At 37.0% G+C, this 20,461-nt stretch overlaps 1 protein-coding gene across 7 annotated transcripts in view; it reads left to right on the top strand.

Annotated features, from left to right (window-relative positions):
• Nucleotides 1–20,461, top strand: part of EVI5 (ecotropic viral integration site 5) — a 189,766-nt gene that overhangs the window by 57,230 nt on the left and 112,075 nt on the right. For all 7 annotated transcript variants that reach the window (XM_081818807.1, XM_031021312.2, XM_081818805.1 and 4 more), the window contains 7 exons: nt 1,499–1,688; nt 2,340–2,564; nt 3,348–3,422; nt 9,153–9,278; nt 11,775–11,918; nt 12,994–13,083; nt 13,187–13,284. In XM_081818807.1, coding sequence (XP_081674933.1) covers nt 1,499–1,688; nt 2,340–2,564; nt 3,348–3,422; nt 9,153–9,278; nt 11,775–11,918; nt 12,994–13,083; nt 13,187–13,284 — 948 coding nt within the window. The remainder of the gene's footprint in view (nt 1–1,498; nt 1,689–2,339; nt 2,565–3,347; nt 3,423–9,152; nt 9,279–11,774; nt 11,919–12,993; nt 13,084–13,186; nt 13,285–20,461) is intronic.

Raw genomic sequence — 20,461 nt, 5'->3', positions numbered from 1 at the left:
GTTTTTTTTAATATGGGAATTTTGATTTTATTTCATCTCAGTCAATATTTAATGTACTTTGTACTGAGTTAAATGCTGTCAGGGATATAAGGATGAGTAAATTATAAATATAAAGGATGTTTCTGTAGTCTGTTCAGTAGGGTTTGACACATATGTTTCTTTCCTTTATTAATAAGTTTTTATTTATCTTAAATTACTACTGGGAGCATTTCTTATATCCTAAGCAGATGACTTACTCAAGAAATTACTGGAAGTAAATAGAAGCCATGTTAAAAACACAAATAGCTCTTTTAGGACCCTTATTTGAATGACATGTAATTTACATCTTTATAGTGATGGAGCCACATTTTCCAACCTTTTTTTTATAGTTTGTTTCTTTATAAAAGAAATAATGGATTTGATGTTGTGATGAGTCATGGAATTGATCTCTGAAATTATCTTAATTCATCTTTCAACAGATAAGGAAACACAAAGGCTGTAGGTCCTTAAGAGTGAAGAGGTCTTTGTTTGAGAGTGCAAACCCAGTGATAAATAACAGCTGTTAGTTGGCCTGAGTTTTGGGGAGATAGTAGGGATTATGGAGATTGAGTGGATTAAAGTCCTCCATTTAGTAAGAGAAGCTCTTACTCTGCTACACCTTGTTGTTCCTATGCAGAAATATGGGCCTGGTTTTGCCCTATCTTTTTATTTTTCAAGAGAACCCCAGAATTGTAAATAAATATAAATATATGTGTATATAAACAAATAAGTAAAATCTTCCAATTTTAATATTAATAATTGTTCAATTTATACAAACACTGCATGACCAAACAAAACACTTTGGGCAGATTTATACATGGGTAGAGAAAAATTAAAAAAGAGAAGGGATTTGGATGATTTGTATGGCTTTGCCTTGCTTTTTTCTAGCCCAGGACATATTCTAAACATATTAGGATTAGTTCTTTCATAGAATTTGTTATACCTGTTCCAACTGTAGTTTCTTTTTTCCTGAAGCCCTCCCAACTATTTTTCTCACCAGATTTCTCCTAATTTGTATTTTTAGTGGAGATGAAAGGAAATTATAATGGGACTAATAGCACTAAAATATTTAACATAATTTACCATCAAGTTCTGAAATTGTGGGGCACCTGGTGGCTCAGTCAGTTAAGCATCCAACTCTTGGTTTCAGCTCAGTTCATGATCTCAGGGATGTGAGATCAAGCCCTGTGGCAGGCTCTGCGCTCAGTGCAGAGTCAGCTTGAGATTCTTTTCCCCTCCCTCTCCCTACCCCTCTGCCTCTCCCCCTGCTCTCTCTGTCTCTCAAATAAATATTAAAATTTTTTTGAAATTGCTATGCTTAGATAACAAAAATAGCAGTAATTTTATAGATGCCAATCAGATATTATTGAAATTATGCATATTCTAAAACCACAGCTATAGTGAAGCTGTAAGTATCATCATTACTTCATCAAGTATCACTGTGAAATTAGATCTTGAGCAATTTTTAATTATGTTTTAGATTGTTAGAGACGGATAGTAAGTCTTTAAGATCTGTAAATGGGTCAAGAAGAAACAGTGGCTCCTCCCTTGTATCAAGTTCATCAGCCTCTAGCAATCTCAGCCACCTTGAAGAAGATTCTTGGATTCTTTGGGGAAGAATTGTTAATGAATGGGAAGATGTACGCAAAAAGAAGGAAAAGCAAGTTAAGGTATTCGTATTCTTTGTTGAAGTTCTTCCTCTTATCCCAAAGGGGCATCAAGGCATGGATTAATAGAAGATTTAAAAAAATCAGATTCTAGTACTTTCCAAGGGCTGTAATAGAGCTCTGCTTTATGTTTTCATTTATTTGTGCCCATAAAAGTTTTGACTTGTAAATATCAGTTTTTATAGATGTATCCTAATGGTAGAAATATATAGCTGAAAATTATTTTAGAAATTAAATCCTCACATTTTATAGATTCAGGAATGAAGTTGTAACATCTGGTATCTTTGAATTATCGGTATTTAACTTTTTTTGCCTAAAACACCCCTTTGAAAGATAATGGTTACTGTGCTTTCATTCACAGCTCTGCAGATTATCAGTTACTTCCTTAGTAGCTTTAGAGGCCATACTTTGGGAGAAATGTCAAGAATTTATCCATGGCATTGTAACCCTCTGAACAGAATAGGATACAGCCAAGGGCCAAGTCTTAGCCTTGGTTAAAAGGTTCCCTAGTATTAAGAGTAGCTTTGTGAATTATAAATTTGATAGAGTGTTCTACTCCATTCCAACCCCCAGTAAGTCTTCTTTGGCTTTTAAGGTAGGAGACTTAACTGGTTCATTTTTAAAATTTTATTTTACTTTTATTTTTATTTTTAGGAGCTTGTTCATAAAGGGATACCCCACCACTTTAGAGCAATAGTTTGGCAACTTTTATGCAGTGCGCAAAGTATGCCAATTAAGGATCAGTATTCAGAACTCCTGAAAATGACCTCACCATGTGAAAAATTGATCCGAAGGGACATTGCTAGAACTTATCCTGAACACAATTTTTTTAAGGAAAAAGATAGCCTTGGACAGGAGGTTTTATTTAATGTAATGAAGGTAAGTTCTATTTATTCATTTTTTGAAATGAATTCTCAGAAGATTGAAATTATACATATAATGAAGCATGAATCCTCGGCACAATAATCAGTTTCTTCTGCAAAAATTTGTTGTTAGCCTAATTTCTGCTTTATTTTTGATGCTACATTACTGTCTAGTTTAGAGAACTTAGAAAATTCATCACTTTGCTTAGTACTAGTTGGTTGAAATCAAATAACCTATAAATCACTATACACCATAGAAAGATCATTTATGAAAATGGATAATTTATCTTCTGTGAGTTTCACAATCTAGGAACAAAGTTTTCTGCTTACTGTGGCCAGCACTGTTAAAAGTTCTTAGCCCTTAAAAGTGTGTGCCATTGTAATTTTTTCTTTCAATATTGCCTTTTTTCTTCTCATAATTCTTTTCCCTTTCAACTACCTCTGCGAAATATTAATTCCTTCTTAAACCATCTCAGTTTTTCCAGTGCTTTACCCTAACCTTACTCTGGTTTTATCTCAGATAAACATTTTTTAAGCTTAGTTACTTCACTGAGTACAAATTCCTTTATTTTCTTGTCCTTAGGAGCTGTCAGTTTCTAATTGGGAAATTGTCAGAAGAAAATTTTATATAATAAATCATCTACTTTTTAAACACAGGATAACTTGTATAACAAACAAGCAAAAGCTTTTCTAAAAAATAAATGGTCTTTACTCCACTGTCTCACGATTTTTAGGTTTTTAGAGAAGAAAGATATAATACATCATGTTAAAGTATTCTGAACATTTTTTTACTTTTTAGGCATATTCTTTAGTGGATCGTGAGGTTGGTTACTGTCAAGGAAGTGCTTTTATAGTTGGATTGTTGCTTATGCAGGTAAGTTAGTACAAGTATTAAGTGTCTGATTAAGTTCTTTATTGAAGTTGGAGAATTTAAAAATCATCCTTGTTTTTATTAAGCATTAGATACTGGAAATTTTTCCCTAGGCATAATTTAAATAGGGATATTTAGTTTGCAGTTTAAAATATTAAATGTGTTGAAAATAACATATGCAATAATATCCTGCCACTAAACAAAATTTCAACTTCATGGTATCTACATTTGGACCATAATATTCCACTAAAGCCTGTATCTACTTTTAAATCTTAACTTACATGTCAGTATTTAATAAAGACTCACCTTTTCCGAACCAAGGAGGACATGATTGAAGTGTTGATATGAAAATCTTATTAATATCATACATCTTTGCAAATTTACACAGAAATTTTGGTTGTCATAGAGTTGAGGGCTTGTTACGCCTACCTTGTTATAGGCTCTAAAATAGAGGTACTCAGTTATTCTTACTGCCCCAGAGATATAACCTGTATTTCCATTACCAGCGAATAATTTTGGAGTGGGTTTGGGTAGGATGTTTTCAGAAGTCAGGGACAGGATCATCATTTATATCTTTGAGGGGAAATGGTAAATAGTGTTTTCTCTTCACCTTTGTTGAAATTTTTTTTTCAAGTCCATCATACTCTATATTATTCTCAGACTAAAATGTAATCTGAAGAGAAACCTTGGAGATAGCTTGATTTGAGTCATATATACCGGTTTTTGCATCTTAGTACTACACTGAATTCTGTGAATGTCAGCTAGATTATTTAGTCTCTCTCTGAGCCTGAATTTTATCTACTGTCAGATTCATTGTGAGGTCATATGAGATAATAAATGTAAAAACCTAGCATGGTGTTTTCCACATAGTAGACATGCAATAAAAGTTCGGTGTCTTGCCCAAGATCACTTTTCTTGGTAGATAAAAGCAGAGTAGGAATCTGAGACTGTTTCCCCATTCTTTGCTTCAGTTTCCTGAGAGTTCTGCCTGAGTTTTAAAGCTCTATAACTGACACTACTTTTCTGAGTGGCAAAAACCTGATGTCAGAGACATTGGTTTATAATAAAAGTGACAGATTTTTATTTTGTTTTATAACATAAGAACTACTACCAATTGTTGTAGGATAATTGTCCATTTCTAGGTGACATTGGCTTGTAAATAATAAAAACAAAACTAGTTTTGTTAATGTCGAGGTGTAACGGTTTTGTACGATTGTGATTTTTCCTAATTTGTAATTGATTAGTATTGGTAGGATTTTTACTGTTGAACTCAAGCATTCCTATTATCAATCCAGTAATTTTTTTTCATAATTCTATGCCTTTTACTTTCATATTAGCTCCAAAATAACCTTTCAGTAGTCATTTCTATTGAGCATTTAAAGAGCAGCTTTTCCTTACTTGAGTTAGGAATCTCCTAACAGCGGACCTAGCTCTGTAGGAATCCTAAGGGGCCATCACATTTTCCTTCAGGATACTGTAGTCTGGTAGTGGTACTTTTATTTAGTGATTAATTTACTTAGCTAGTATTGTCAATGGCAGCTAATACATTACCATAATAATATTTTTCTAGCCTAGGGCCATAAGCTAGAAAGCCCCCTCTCTTTGTTTCTAAAGCTTATTCTGATACACCCGTTGCTCTTTTGCCTCCCACATACTAGCTTGGCAACGCAACTCAGAGTCTGAGAAAAAAATTTTGCAAAGTTAGCTTAATTAGTACGTGTTGTTTTAAAATAGCTAAAAGTGCTGGATATATGTTTTGTGTGTATCTTAATACTCATATAAAATTAGGTAGATTTTGTCACCGTTAGACCTTTGCAAAAGGCATGGATTCTCTTTAAGTTAGTGTCATAGAGAAAGTATGTAGCAGTGCGATTGTTCTTCATATTTATATTTCACTTGGTGTCACACTTTTTCATTTTGTGACCATTGTTTCAGTCTTTTTGAGAAGGGCCCACTGATTTTTTTCTTTTGGGTCTTTTATTCAATTATTTCAACTCACTTTTTAAAAAATATTGTCAGTTCCCATATCAATGCTATTGCAGAGGAAGAAGGCAATGAAACTTTTTTTGATATGTTCAGAAGAGAAGAAATTCTTACAAGACAAAAAAATGTATTCATTCCCACTGTGGCTAGAATGAGGGGTGGTAGGGGTGGAATGCAAAGGGGAAGGTAGTGGTAGGAGAAGAGGTTAGAGAAGTAGTAAGGGGTCATGTAATGTAGGATCTTGTAAGGATTTTGGCTTTTACTGAGGATATGAGAAGCCACTAGAGTGTTTTGAGCTGTAGAGTGAAATGGTCTAATTCATGCTTTGAAAGGATCACTCTGGCAGTTCCATGCTGTACAGGGAATAGACAGGAAGAAAGCACAGGGAGGTGGCAGAGTGACCCATGAATGATGTAGGAAAAACATTGAGTTCAAAGCCGATGGCCAGGAAAAAATTCTTGAGATGACTTTGGTGGAAAAGGTGGTTTTTAATAAAACACAGAAACAGAACCCATGGGCAGAAAGAGTTGTACTGCGGTCATGAGGAGTGGCCCATTATATACTTTCAAGTTGGGAGGGGTTAGGGATAGCGTAGTCTCTAAGGAGTTTTGGGAACAAGGTTTCCAGAACCTTGAGGGGGCTAGCTATTGTTGGGTAAAGGTCATTTATTCCTGTCTAGTAAAAGCTTAGTCATGAGACCCTTCAGATGTATATCAGTGGGTCGTATGTTTGGGGGATGATTGCCAACATGTATCTTGGGGAGTAGAGATAAAGGAAATTTCCAAAGGAATTTTTATGTTCAAGTAGACTTACAGGTTCCTGGGGTTGGGCTAAGATTGCCTTTTGTCCTTAGCAAAATATTAACATCGAGGCAGCTGAGTTCCTGGAGGAATATCATTCTGCCTGTGTCACGGTCTTGTCAGTGGAGCAGAATGGAGAGACTTTTCTTCTGCTTTTGTTTCCCACATCAATGAAGAGCCTTGTGGAGTTGTCCAGACAATGGGCTGCTCTTTTGATGGTGGTTTGGACTAGCTGTGAATGGTTGGAGGTGGTTGATTCTTGAAATAATTTGAATTTAGAGCCAACAGGAGTTATTGAAAGATTAGATGTGGAGTAAAAGAGGAAGGAGATTGTGATGATGCATATGGATTTTGAGTGGAAGTTTGGGCAAGGAATGGCAGGGTAGGAAATTACAAGTGGTTTGAGATGTCTTTTGGACATGCAAGTGGAAATGTAAGTAGGGCATTTGAAAATATGAGACGAGAACTAAAGGTTCAGGCCAATAGAAGAGAGAGTCTAGGGGTTATAAAATGGGTACAGATGCAGATAGGATGGTATTTGTGGTGGTGTGAGAATGGGAAAATTCTGTTCTAATTGCTTCTAATTTTTAAAAAATTGAAATACCAAATAAGATCATTAGCTTAGAGTTGAGTGGGAAGGAGGTAATGGAAGGTTGAGGACAGAGAAGTTTGAAATGGTGGCCTAGGAGAATGAGAGTGATTGAATTAGGGAAATAAAATATACCAGAAGCATTAAATACCTACTGACATTAGTGGTCCTGAATTCAAAGTGAGACCAGCCAGCATGGTTAAGTGTTTTGTTTTTACCCAGCCACTTTCTGCTATCTAGATGTAGTTGTAGAGTTGGATTTATCCAAGGGTGGAGTTTTTGAGTTGGAATTATTACTGAGAGAGAGAGGCAAGAGTAATTGTAGATATAAGTGAATGAATAAATGTAACAGGGTAGGTAGCAGAGAGCATAGGAACAGAAAAAAGGTAGTGTGCTATAAATGACTGATATGCTTGCAAAGTCATATAGCTGTAAATACTCTGTGTGTATTAATCTTCATTGCAACCCTATGAAATAAGTGCTGTTATTTTACCCATTTGATATATGTTGAAACTGAGCAATAGAGAGTAACCTCTATTTGCTGAAGGTCACAGAAACAGAACCCATGGGCAGAAAGAGTTGCACTGGGGTCATGAGGAGTGGCCCCTTATATACTTTCAAGTTGGGAGGGGTTAGGGATAGTGTAGTCTCTCCCACTCTATTAAGTGGTATTTGAATCTTAAGTGGTGTGGCTCTAGAGCCTGAGTGAGGATCATTGGAGGAAAGGAAGGCAAAGATCTGCTAGGCCAGGGAATTAGTCCTCATGAAAACAAGTAGGGTTTGGGTCAGTGACCTAGAGGTTTGTAGATACTACAAAAAAGAAGAGTCATAAGTAACACCTACAGGTATTGTTTCAGAGAGAAGGGGGAGTTAATGCAAGGACAACGAGTCAGTAAGGTCCAGGGAAGGGCATATACCTCTCTAATCCTTGGCTTCTTCCAGTGCTATGGGAGAGAAAACAGCCACCTTAGCGGAGACAAGTTTCAGTTAGAGGAAAATGGTGAAAGAACATCTGGTAGAGAGATTGAGGATGTAGGTAGGATATTTTGTTGATGGCAGGTTATGAGTTCCAGAAAGTGCTGTGGAAAGGGTTTAGGGAAGGCTGGATATAGGGTTAGATTAAGGAGCAGTAGAACCACATGGGATGAGAGTTCTGGATTGTTGGACTTCTTGCAGTGGGGCTGTAGGGCTTGAAGGGATTGATAGGAATAGTCTCCAAGGCAGAACTGTGGCTGTGTGTGTGGGGAGGAAGGAAGTACAGGTTTTACCAACGGTAACACTTGACTTCTATCCATGGCTGTGTCAAGGCCAGGAAAAATGTTATTAGAAGCAGTCTTTAGTAAGAAGAATACCTAGAGAACCTTTGAGTTTCCTCTTTTAAAACACATTGTTATAATGTGAGTGAATGAGCATTAGAAAATTAGAAAATATTCTGAATATCTGTGTAGCTCTTACATTCATTATCTTACTTGATAGTTTTTCTTGTGAGTTACACATAAAATGTGAAATTGGTACTTTTAAACCTTGCTTACAGATTCTTTGAAAATTTATTTTACAAGTTTGTGTGTGTGTGTGTTTAACACTTATACCGTATCCTATCATTTCTGCTCAGAACTGTTGAAAGTTTTCCCATCACACATAAGATAAAAGTCCACATCCTTACAGTGGCTTCTAAAACTCTATATAATTTGGTTCCCTGTATTTCTCCTTCATAACCTAACTGCACTTGTAGAATTCCTCCTAATTAGTAGTATCCTATTTGCTGTTCCTTTAGCATGCCAATTGTGATTCTACTTCAAGGCCTTGTTTATTCATTCTCCCAGGATTGTTCTTTCCTCAGTTGCTCCCTTATTTCTTCAGTATTCTGTTCAAATGCTCCCCTATCAAGGGACTTTCCCTAATCTGCCTACATAAAATAGCAGTGTATCTTCCAGCATTTCCTGTACCCTACTCTGTTTTCTTTCTGTAGCACTCAAAACCATCTGGCATACATACTAATTGATTTATTACATTTATTGTCTGTCTCCCCTCAGTAGGATGTTCAAGTTCCATGAGGGTAGAGTGTTTATTTTGTTCACTGGTATATACCCAGAAAAACAGAAGTATCTGGCTCTAAATGAATATTGGTTGATTGAATTCATGAATTAGGCAAGTGAGGCAGTTAGTCTCAGAGGTTATAAGATTTAACTTCTCATTCTGAGAATGGGAGATTGGAACCTTTTGATTCCTACTTAACATTGTATCACATGGCCACTCAAATCAGTGTTTATAGATGAATGGGTACTTAGTTTAAATAGAATTTAGCTTATTTGTGTATGACAGAACATTAACCTATGTTGCTTTTTTCCCCTCCTAATGTAGATGCCAGAAGAAGAAGCTTTCTGTGTATTTGTTAAATTAATGCAAGATTATAGACTTCGTGAACTTTTTAAACCAAGTATGGCAGAATTGGGCCTTTGTATGTACCAGTTTGAATGCATGATACAGGTAAAATTGTAGTTTGTTTTTTTTTTAAGATTTTATTTATTTGACAGAGAGAGACACAGAGAGAGAGAGAACACAAGCAGGGGCAGAGGGAGAGGGAGAAGCAATCCCGCGGAGCAGGGAGCCCGGCGAGGGGCTCAATCCCAGGACCCTGGGATCATGACCTGAGCCGAAGGCAGATGCTTAACGACTGAGCCACCCAGGCACCCCTAAAATTATAGTGTTAACAAAAAGGCATATTGCCTTTATATTTGTGTCATCTTGGTTTGAGTGACAACTAAGCAAATTTAATGTTAAAAGCATTATAGCAATTGAAAAATCAGTGTTTTAAGCATATGATCATTTGTTCATTGGTTAACACAGTTTAGACCTACTTCCCAGTTAGATACTGTTTACAGGTAGATCACAGTCTGGAACTTGACTGCAGTTTTCATATTCAGACTTTAAGCATTTGTGCCAAGTCTGTCACAACCACATTGCCTAAATGCATGAGTTTCCTTTTTATGCCCTATTGTATTCCGTTGTTAAATAGACTATGCTCTCACAGGAGCTTATGACATTATGACACTGACATCAGTTCATTTCCTTTGAGACTTGGCTGTTCTGGTTCTTTCAGTCCTTTCTCCTGCCTTTCCCTTTTTATCTCACTCTTTTGCTAGCCTAATCTTTTCTTAAAATAAGGCTTTTATGTTGCTAGGCCAAGAGTCTAGTGACTGTGTGAGGGTATATAGAAGAGGAGAGGAATCAAAATCAAGTGAAAAATATATTTTGGGGGCACCTGGGTGGCTCAGTTGGTTGAGTGACTGCCTTCGGCTCAGGTCATGATCCTGGAGTCCCTGGATCGAGTCCCGCATCGGGCTCCCTGCTCTGCGGGGAGTCTGCTTCTCCCTCTGACCCTCCCCCCTCTCATGTGCTCTCTCTCATTCTCTCTCTCTCAAATAAATAAATAAAATCTTTAAAAAAAAAAAAAAAAGAAAAATATATTTTGGAATATTTTACCTTTCTGGAGTTAATTTACATATATATAATAGATAAATATATATTATTAACTAATATATTATATACTAAAAATATATATAGTAAGCTATATATATATATATATATTTAAGATTATATTTATTTGACAGAAAGAGAGAGAGCACAGATAGGCAGAGTGGCAGGCAGAGGGAGAGGGAGAAGTAGGCTCTCCGCAGAGCAGAGAGCCTGACGAAGGGCTCGATCCCAGGACCCTGGGATCATGACCTGAGCCGAAGATAGCTTCTTAACTGACTGAGCCACCCAGGTGCCCCTATAGTAAACTATATATATATATAAATTAGTTTACTGTATTGTCTGGTAATATAATGGTGTATTTTCATTTACTTAAATTTTAATTAGATAAGCAGAACTTAAGAATATAGGTTAATGATTCACCTGACATGAGAACCACTTTTACAAGTCTCCTTTTCCCTGGCAGCCTTACCTACAAGAATTTTAAAATGCTTTCTTTTGTATGTGTGGTGGGGACAAAAAAGGATATGCAAAATGTTGGCACATTTTAAAGAAGACAAAGTAGGTCTTGAGATGATTCTTAGTTAAATTTTTCTTTCTGAAATAGTAGGCTTTTTTAAAAAAGATTTTATTTATTTATTTGAGAGAGAGAGCATGAGTGTGCATGAGGGGGTGGGGTAAAGGGAGAGGGAGAAGTGGACTCCCTGCTGAGCAGGGAGCTTAATGTGGGACTGGGAGATCACACTGACTTGAGCCACACAGGGGCCCGCGTAGGCTTGTTTTTAACCAACCTTAATCTCTCGTGGTTTATTTTCAGTTAGTGTGTCATTTATGTTTTGAATTACTAGAATTGAGGAAGCATCTGTATTTTAGGTGAGAAGGTAGGAAGGTAATCAATGGTAGATAGCACATGAATGTGTTTCAGTATAGCATTTCTTTCCTTTAAAAAAATTTTTTTGGAATTATTATAGTTTATAGAAAAGTATTGAGAATATCAGACACCCATGTTCCTACCAACATGATTAAACAAATATTAAAGTTTTATTTACTTGTTTTCTTATTTTTATTGATAAATATTACAGATACAGCCTAAGTTCTAACTCCACATCCTTTTCCCCTTCTTCCCTTCCCTGATAGTAACCATCATCCTGAATGTATCAATTTCTACATCTTAACTTTTTTTTTTTTTTAAAGATTTTATTTATTTATTTGACAGAGAGAGAGAGACAGTGAGAGAGGGAACACAAGCAGGCAGAGTGGGAGAGGGAGAAGCAGGCTTCCCGCGGAGCAGGGAGCGCGACGCGGGGCTCCATCCCAGGACCCTGGGATCATGACCCAAGCCAAAGGCAGACGCTTAATGACTGAGCCACCGAGGTGCCCCACATCTTAACTTTTCTAAGTGAGGCCTGATCTTTGTGTTTGATATAGACTTATCTCGTATACACACAGTAATCTGGTTTGAAATGCTCAATTTTACTGTGTTTTAATTAATTCTTTTCTTCTCTTTAGGAGCATCTTCCAGAGCTCTTTGTGCATTTTCAGTCTCAGAGTTTTCATACCTCAATGTATGCATCATCCTGGTTTCTGACTATCTTTCTTACGACTTTTCCATTACCAATTGCAACAAGGATATTTGATATCTTTATGTCCGAGGTAAGCTAATGGGCAGGCTGAGCAAAGGAATCATTGGGTTAATCATTAGTGCAAAGCAGTGAGGAGCCATGTGTTCCATACTAAGCTACTTACTTTGATATTCTCCTTTAAACCTGTAATAACCCTATAAGTACTGTTAGTACATTTAATAGATGATAGATGAGGAAGCTGAGACTTACTGGAAGGTTAAGTAGCTTGTCTGTGGACACACAGCACGTAAGTAGTGTAGTAACCATCGTTCAAATACAGGCAGTCGAAATCTGGAGCCCACACTCTTAAACAAACCTCTGTATCACCTCCTGATTGATTTAGTGAGAATTAGTGAGAAGTGAAATTTGCCTTACAGTTAATATTATTGCTCTGCATCTGTTACCCAAAGAGCAAGAAGTAATGAATATATATTTTTTCTGTTCTGTGAATATATTGCAGGTTTAATTGTCATTGTCATGTTGTAGTCATCTTTTGTCTTTTTTTCTATATTTTGGATGAGAAGGTAGGCAGGTTAGGTGACAAATTGTAGGTAGCACTTGAAAGTGTTATTAATCAGTATTAATAAAGGCTGGGTGGCTCAGCTGGGAGAGCATGTGATTCTTGATCTCAGGGTCATAGAGCTTACTTATGAATGAATGAATGAATGAATGAATAAATAAAAGAATAGAATATCTTAATCAAACCCAGTGTTAATTGTTGTTAATTACATCTTGGGAAAATTAGCTTATATTACCTAGTTAAATTAGTTTAGTTTGGAGCCAGGAAACTGTGATTTGTGTGCTGACCCTACTGGTTCAGGTACTAAAGCTGTCCTTCCACTTATTTTTGTAAATAGTTTTCTTGGAACATAGCCATGCCCATTTGTTGTGTTATCTCCGTCTGCTTTTAGTCTTAGTGGCAGAGTTGAATTGTGACAGTAACCACATAGCCTACAAAGCCTAAAATATTTGCTATCTGACTTTTTACAAAAAAAGTTTGCCAGTTCTAGTAAGACAAATATTTACCTTAGTATTCTTTTGAATGATTAGTTTTTGTCAATGGAAGAGTAAGACAAGTTTGGCTTTATAAAAATGTGTTTCCACAGGGTTTAGAAATAGTGTTTCGAGTAGGATTAGCACTTCTTCAAATGAATCAGGCAGAACTGATGCAACTTGACATGGAAGGGATGTTACAGGTAGGTCAGTTCATGATTTCTTGAGTGTCTTTAGATTTTACTCTTAATTAGTCAGTAATAAGCAGCACTAAGTAGTTCTTACACTTTGCTTGTGTTTTATTAGCACTTTCAGAAGGTCATTCCACATCAGTTTGATGGTGGTCCAGACAAATTAATCCAGGCAGCTTACCAAGTCAAATATAACTCAAAAAAAATGAAAAAGTAAGTATTTTATATTTTGGTTTTTAGTCATGGGTGTTTGTTGAAGCATATAGGAGATTAAATAGAAGTGTCAAAACAGTCCAATGATAAGTGCAGTTTTCTTCCTCAGTTTATAGAACTGTAGCATTTTATTTGGTGGTACTGGTTTCAATATAACATTAATGTTGGAATTTCATACATCTCTTAGTAGTGGTGCTTATGACCATTATATATTACCTGTGAAACTCCCCTTTCCCATTTCACATTGACTGGAATTAGGAACCTGTGCTGTTATTTTGAAAACCACTTCTGTGGTGTGATCCAACTTCACTGACATTCTTTTCTGCTCAACTCCAGACTGTAACTTAAGTTCAGGATTTGTCTAACCAACAAGGTACACATGAGGTATAGATTGAGAATTTAAGTTGTTTTTTTTTTAAAGATTTTATTTTTATTTTGATAGAGACACAGCAAGAGAGGGAACACAAGCAGGGGGAGTGGGGTAGGGAGAAACAGGCTTTTGCTGAGCTGGGAACCCGATGTGGGACTCGATCCCAGGACCCCGGGACCATGCTGAGCCAAAGGCAGATGCTTAACGACTGAGCCACCCAAGCGCCCTAAGTTTTTTTTTTTTTTTTATTGTGTATTATTTTCTAATGAAACTTTTCTTGTTATATATTTAATGGAAGTCCAAGGTAAGCAGTCTTGGCTCCCAAAGATTTTTTGAAATATGGTAAAGGTATTAAGAATGACAGCTCTTGTTCTTCCAGCTTCTGGTATTTAAATAAATCTTAGCCAGAGGTCATAATTACCATTCCTGACACTATTTTCTGTGGTACAAGATACTTTAAAATAATAGCAATACTATATGCTAACAGTTCTCAATATCTTCACTGCTGTAACATAAAATTCCATTCACATGTATGACATACTCCCATGGATGTTCCTACCCAGGAAATATATTAGAATATGAGTGAGAATTATGTTATTAAAATTAGCGCTAGGGGCACCTGGGTGGCTCAGTCTGAGGTTAAGTGTCTGCCTTCGGCTCAGGTCATGATCTTGGGTCCTGGTATCGAGCCCCCCATCGGGCTCCCTGCTCAGTGGGTAGTTTGCTTTTCCGTCTCCCTCTGACCCTCCTCCCTGCTTGTGCTTGCTCTCTCTCTCTCAAATAAATAAATAAAATCTTATAAATAAATAAAATCAGATCTAATTCACAGAAACAAGCCAATTTATGAGCTTTCACTATTATTATTAATAAATTACTTGTGAAATTACACCATGATGTTGAGACATTATTGACCAAAAAGCAATTCTGTTCTATAATTGATAAAACCTTTAGGAGCCATGTGAACTTCCAGCTCTTGGTAAAACCACATTTAAATCACACTAGCCAGGGCGCCTGGGTGGCTCAGTTGGTTAAGCGACTGCCTTCGGCTCAGGTCATGATCCTGGAGTCCCTGGATCGAGTCCCGCATCGGGCTCCCTGCTCGGCAGGGAGCCTGCTTCTGCCTCTGACCCTCCCCCCTCTCATGTGCTCTCTCTCTCTCATTCTCTCTGTCTCAAATAAATAAATTAAAAAAAATCTTAAAAAAAAAAATAAATAAATCACACTAGCCAAAAAGAGAATTTATTTTACTTTAATTACAGAGAACAACATAACTGATTTTCCTTTTAGATTTTATTTATCACCATTATAATCCCATTTCTGAAATTCTGGTTATGCTATTTACTTATCAAACTTACGACCCTCTAGTTCTTTCACTCTCTTACTCATACAATATCTCTGTTCCACTTAAGATCTCTACTCTGATGTTAAATAGCCTTCCTCTGATCCAAATAAGCATACTTCATCTGATGCTTTGTACCCTGTGTTCATGTAGCCAAGTGTCAGAGAACATTGCATAAACAAATTGCTGGCAGTAAGTTGTATCTGCATTGCCACTTCATGTGTATTTTTATTGACCTTGATTAATTATCCCATTCCCCATGGTGATTATTTCAAACTTTGCCATTTTTCCCAGATTCTGTGCCCATTTTGCCCTGACTAACTCTTTGGCAGGCTATTTTGCTTGTTAATTCATCAGCCATCATTTTTCAAGCTCTCTGAACTTTTTCTCCTATAATTTCCAGCTTATAGAGTTAGCCATATTTCTTTTCTTCCCTTTTCAGAATATAGTATTTCTTTGCCTTCACAGTGCTAATTCAGGATGTTATTTCCATCTCTTCCAGGTCCTTGCTCCACTAGTTTTTTCTACTTTTATCTTCATCCCTTCCTTCTGTTTCATTTTCTTCAATGTACAAAGGTATTTTTGAGTTCTGACTTAAAAACAACAAAACAAAACCTACCTCAACATAGCATTTCATTCTCCTTTTATGAAACTTAATTGTGAAGGAAAGAATAGTTTACTCATTAGCTCCAGATCATATTTCATCTGCCATTTTTTTTTTCATTTGGGACATTTTTCAAATATACAGAGTATAGAATTCATGACATTTCACTCCTTCAGTATTCAGTATGTAAAGCAGGATGAAGGACATAGAGTGATGGGGTGCTATTTTAGGTAGAACACTCAAGGATAGAGCACATAGACTGATAAGGTACCATTTGAGTAGACACCTGAGAGAAATGAGAGAGCAAACCATGTGATAGTATTCCATGCTGAGAGAACAGTAAATGTAATGACTAAGGCCAGAATGTGAGCGATACATTTTGTTTTTTCTTAATTTTGAAAAATTTTTCTTTTTTTTTTTTTGTGATCAATATGTTTAAAGAATTGCAAAAAGCCAGTGTGACTGTAGCAGAGGTAAATCGGAGTGTGTTGGCCAATGAAATCCAAAACATAGTAGGGAGCAAGGGGTATTTAAAGCTGGGCTGTTTTATAAGGTAGTTACTACCTACATGTGGCTATTTAAATTTTAAAAACTAAAGATTAATTCATCAGTTATATTAGCCACATTTCAAGTGCTCATTGTCACTTAGATTTGGCTAGTGGCTACCATATTAGACAGCACAGATCTAAAACATTTTCACTGTTGTAAAGATCTGTTGGACATGTTGGCCTCCTCAGGGACCAGACTTATATTTTTAAGTCTAAGGGAAACCATTAGAGAATTTTGACAAAAGTGACATCACCTTATTTCAAAATTTCACTTTTTGCTGTCTAGAAGAGTAGGTAGCAGTTGGCCAAGTGAAGAGAAGGCAGGCATTTAAGGTAGTATGTACAAAGGCTCAGAGGTTCCTTTAAGACAAGAAATTTGTAAGCAGTTATTCTTAGGTTGTTTTGTTGTTTTTTTTTTTTTTTTTTTAAGATTTTATTTATGGGGCGCCTGGGTGGCTCAGTCGTTAAGCATCTGCCTTCAGCTCAGGTCATGATCCCAGGGTCCTGGGATTGAGCCCTGCATCGGGCTCCCTGCTCGGCGGGAAGCCTGCTTCTCCCTCTCCCACTCCCCCTGCTTGTGTTCCCTCTCTCGCTGTCTCTCTCTCTGTCAAATAATTAAATAAAATCTTAAATAAATAAATAAACAAAGATTTTATTTTATTTTTTATTTTTTAAAGATTTTATTTATTCATTTGAGACACAGGGATACAGAGAGAGAGAGCATGAGCAGGGAGAGAGGCAGAGGGAGAGGGAGAAGCAGGCTCCCCGATGAGCAGGGAGCCCGATGCGGGGCTCGATCCCAGGATGCTGGGATCATGACCTGAACCAAAGGCAGACGCTTAACCATCTGAGCCATCCAGGCGCCCCAAGATTTTATTTATTTTTTGACAGACAGCGAGAGAGGGAACACAAGCAGGGGGAGTGGGAGAGGGAAAAGCAGACCTCCTGCTGAGCAGGGAGCCCGATGCGGGGCTCGATCCCAGGACTCTGGGATCATGAGCTGAGCTGAAGGCAGACGCTTAACGACTGAGCCACCCAGGTGCCCCTGTTGTTGTAATTTTTATTTTGGTGTACTTTTAAACTTTTAAAAAAGTTATAAATAATATGTGTGTGTGTACGTAAAACCCATACCCATTTTTAGGGGATCCATTTGAGAGTAAGTTAAGATACTGTGCCCTTTTTTCTTAAATACTTGAATGAATGTGTACTTCCTAAGAACAAGGACTTTTATTTTTTTAGCAGAACCCAATAGTTAATCAAAATCAGGAAATTATCATAGATACAGTACTCTTACCAAATTCCCAAAGCATGTTCAAGTTTTATCACTTGTCTCAGTTAATACTCTTTGTAAGTCCCCCCTTTCAGACCCCTGCCTAATCCTCTCTCCTGTCCACTCCCTACCCCTCACCTCCTGGGTTTTGGATGCACTTTAAGTACTCCAGGATCATGTATTGCATTAATTGTGTCAGATCCTTTAATCTGAAACACTCCCTCCACTCTTCTTGTATGTCTTGACCTTGATACATTTGAAGAGTACAAGCTAGTTATTTTTTGGAAAATCCCACAGTTTGGGTTTTTCTTGCATTTCCTCATGAGTAGATTCACGTTGTGCATTTTTGGCAGGTATACCAATGATGTGTCTTCTCAATTAACCATGCAGTGGGTGCATGATAATGGTTTACCTCAGAATTGATGATGGTATCTCTAATCATTGGGTTAAGGTGATGTCTGCCAAGTTTAACTACTATAAAGTTATTATTTTGTCTTCTATTATTATTTGTTTCCAGATGCTTTGAGATTATATACTATCCTGTTCCTTACCACACCTTCTTTCACCAGATTTACATCCACTTATGATTTTCTCACTCTCCCATTCCTTCTGTATTAATTGGCATTCTACTGTAAGGAAGAGCTTTTCCTCTTCTCTAATATATTTATTCATTTATTTATATAAGTGTGAATTTGTGGGCTCTTTTTTTATTTGGTGAATTATAATTCATTATTCTCCAGTTATCCTTGCTTTGTCCAGTAGGAGTCCTTTCAAGCTGGCTGTTGCTTCCTTTTGACATGTCCCCATGGTTCTTTGAGAATTTCCTTATTTTAAGACAACAAAAAGCTCTAGGCTCATCTTGTCTCTTACCCACTCCTGCACAGGAGCAAGTCATTTCTCCAAAGAGCCTTGATTTCTTTTAGTAAGCTTTTAAAATGTTGCCTGAAGGTAATGGATAGACACTGAAGCAGTTGGCCTCTGGGAGTGGCATGATCCAAATCAACATTCTAAAAACTTCATCCTGGTAATAGTGTGCGGAAGAGATTGAATTATGAAACTGGCGTAGAGAGAACAATTATAAGGTTCCTTTAGTAATTAAGGCAAGATATAATGAAGGCCCAAAAATGCTGCCAATAAAAGAATGATGTAGCTCTGTAGTTACTTTGAAGTCGCTTTGTAGAAACCTTATAAGCACACCTTGGCCAGCTGATCAAGGTCAATATCAATAGTGATATCCTGGTGATAATTTGTACCCTTGATATGATGTGATGAAAATGGGACTGACTTCTGTGGTCTTCTTCCTCCAAACCCATAACCTCAATACAATCATGAACAAACATAAGAGAAATCCCAATTGAGGAATATTCTTCAAAATACCTGACCAGTACTTCTCAAACAAAGTCATCAAAAACATGGAAGGTCTTAGAAATTGTCACAGCCAAGAGGAGCCTAAAAAGACATGGCAACTTAATGTAATGTGATTCCCTGGATGGGATCCTAGAATAGGAGAAGGACATTAGGCAAAAATTTAGAAATCTGAATGTAGTATGGACTTTAGTTAACAGTGTATCAATATTAGTTCATTAATTGTTACAAATGTTCTATACTAATGTAAAATGTAAAACAGGAGAAACTGGGGACAAGGTATATGGGAACTCTGTGCTCTTCTCACTTATTTTGTAGATCTAAAACTCTTCTCAAAAATAAAGTTTATTAAAAAACCACTATCAGTGCAGTTGGAGAGGCAATAATATATTTTAGAGCATTGTTAAGAAGGTTGAATTGAACGTGCTTGGTGACTGAATTGGGAAGCAAGGATTAAATGAGGATTTCTAGTGTTTTGTTTTAGGTGCATGAGTGAGTAATGATAACATTTATCACCTAACACATAACAAAATATTCACTTCAAAGTAGGCACTTGTGAAGACTGTAAACTTCAACAGTGCAGCCATTGTTCAAAACATTTTTTACCTCTTTGGAGTCTTTTATAAATTCTTTTGGATATCCTATTCTTTTAGATATACTAAAGTAAGAGACATGGTAGTATACAGTCAAGGTTGTGACCTTAGGCAAGTTTCTCAGTCTTTCGAAGCCTCCAAATGGACATAACAAGCTGCATTAAAAAGGTTTGTGGGAGGATTGTGGGAAGATGGAGTAGAAGGCACCAGGAATCTGTCTCCAACCTAGAAAACAATTGCTGTGGCAATATCTGATGTGACTCTTTTGGAACTCTGGGGCTTATTGAAGCCTTGTAACTTCTAGGAGAAGGCTGCGATGGTGAATTGTGGTTAATTTGGTCAGTTTCAACTCTTAGCACATTAGCACCCCTTAGCACCATCCTGTACCCTTCAGCCACATGGTAAGCAGCTGTGCTTGTATTTCTGGAGCAACTTTCATGCAGCTTGTGGGAACCAGGGTGGGCAAAAATGACCTTGTCTTCTATATATCAGAGATCTGTGTGCTCTGATCAGTGCTTGCTGTGCTGTTTCTGATCACAGGTGCAAGAAAGTGAGCAGCCATTGATGTTGCACCACTTTCCATTGTTGCAAGTCCCCTCCTCCTCCAGCTGAAATAACTACCAAGAGACTTAAAGGGCGTCATCCTTCTCTTCCTTTTATTCTTCTTTTCTCCCCACCTTTGGGAGCCAGACAGGAAAGACTAGGACATTCAAAAACAACTGCATATTTGGGGGAAATTAGAAAGTGACTGTGTGTGCCCAGGGAAAGGCTCAGAAAAGTCCTGAGACAGCTTACAGCTCAGGTTGATCTTCAGCACAAAGATAGCCTGTAACAATCAAAAAGACAAAATCAATAACAAAAAACAGCAAGCTCTGGGAAGAGGGGAGACTGATTTCCTGAGTTACCACATTACTAGATTCAAATGTCTAGTTTTTAACAAAAATCACAAGGTATATGAAGAAAAGGAAAGTATGGCCCAAAGGAAAAGAATATTGACCCTTGAACAACATGGATTTGAACTGTGCTCATCCATTTATATGCAGATTGTTTTCAATAAATGCAGTACAGTACTGTAAATGTATTTTCTC

Source organism: Leptonychotes weddellii, chromosome 4, assembly GCF_054177405.1.
Source record: "Leptonychotes weddellii isolate Sample4059 chromosome 4, ASM5417740v2, whole genome shotgun sequence".
NCBI lineage: Eukaryota > Metazoa > Chordata > Mammalia > Carnivora > Phocidae > Leptonychotes > Leptonychotes weddellii.
This window is presented reverse-complemented; position numbering and strand designations above follow the sequence as displayed.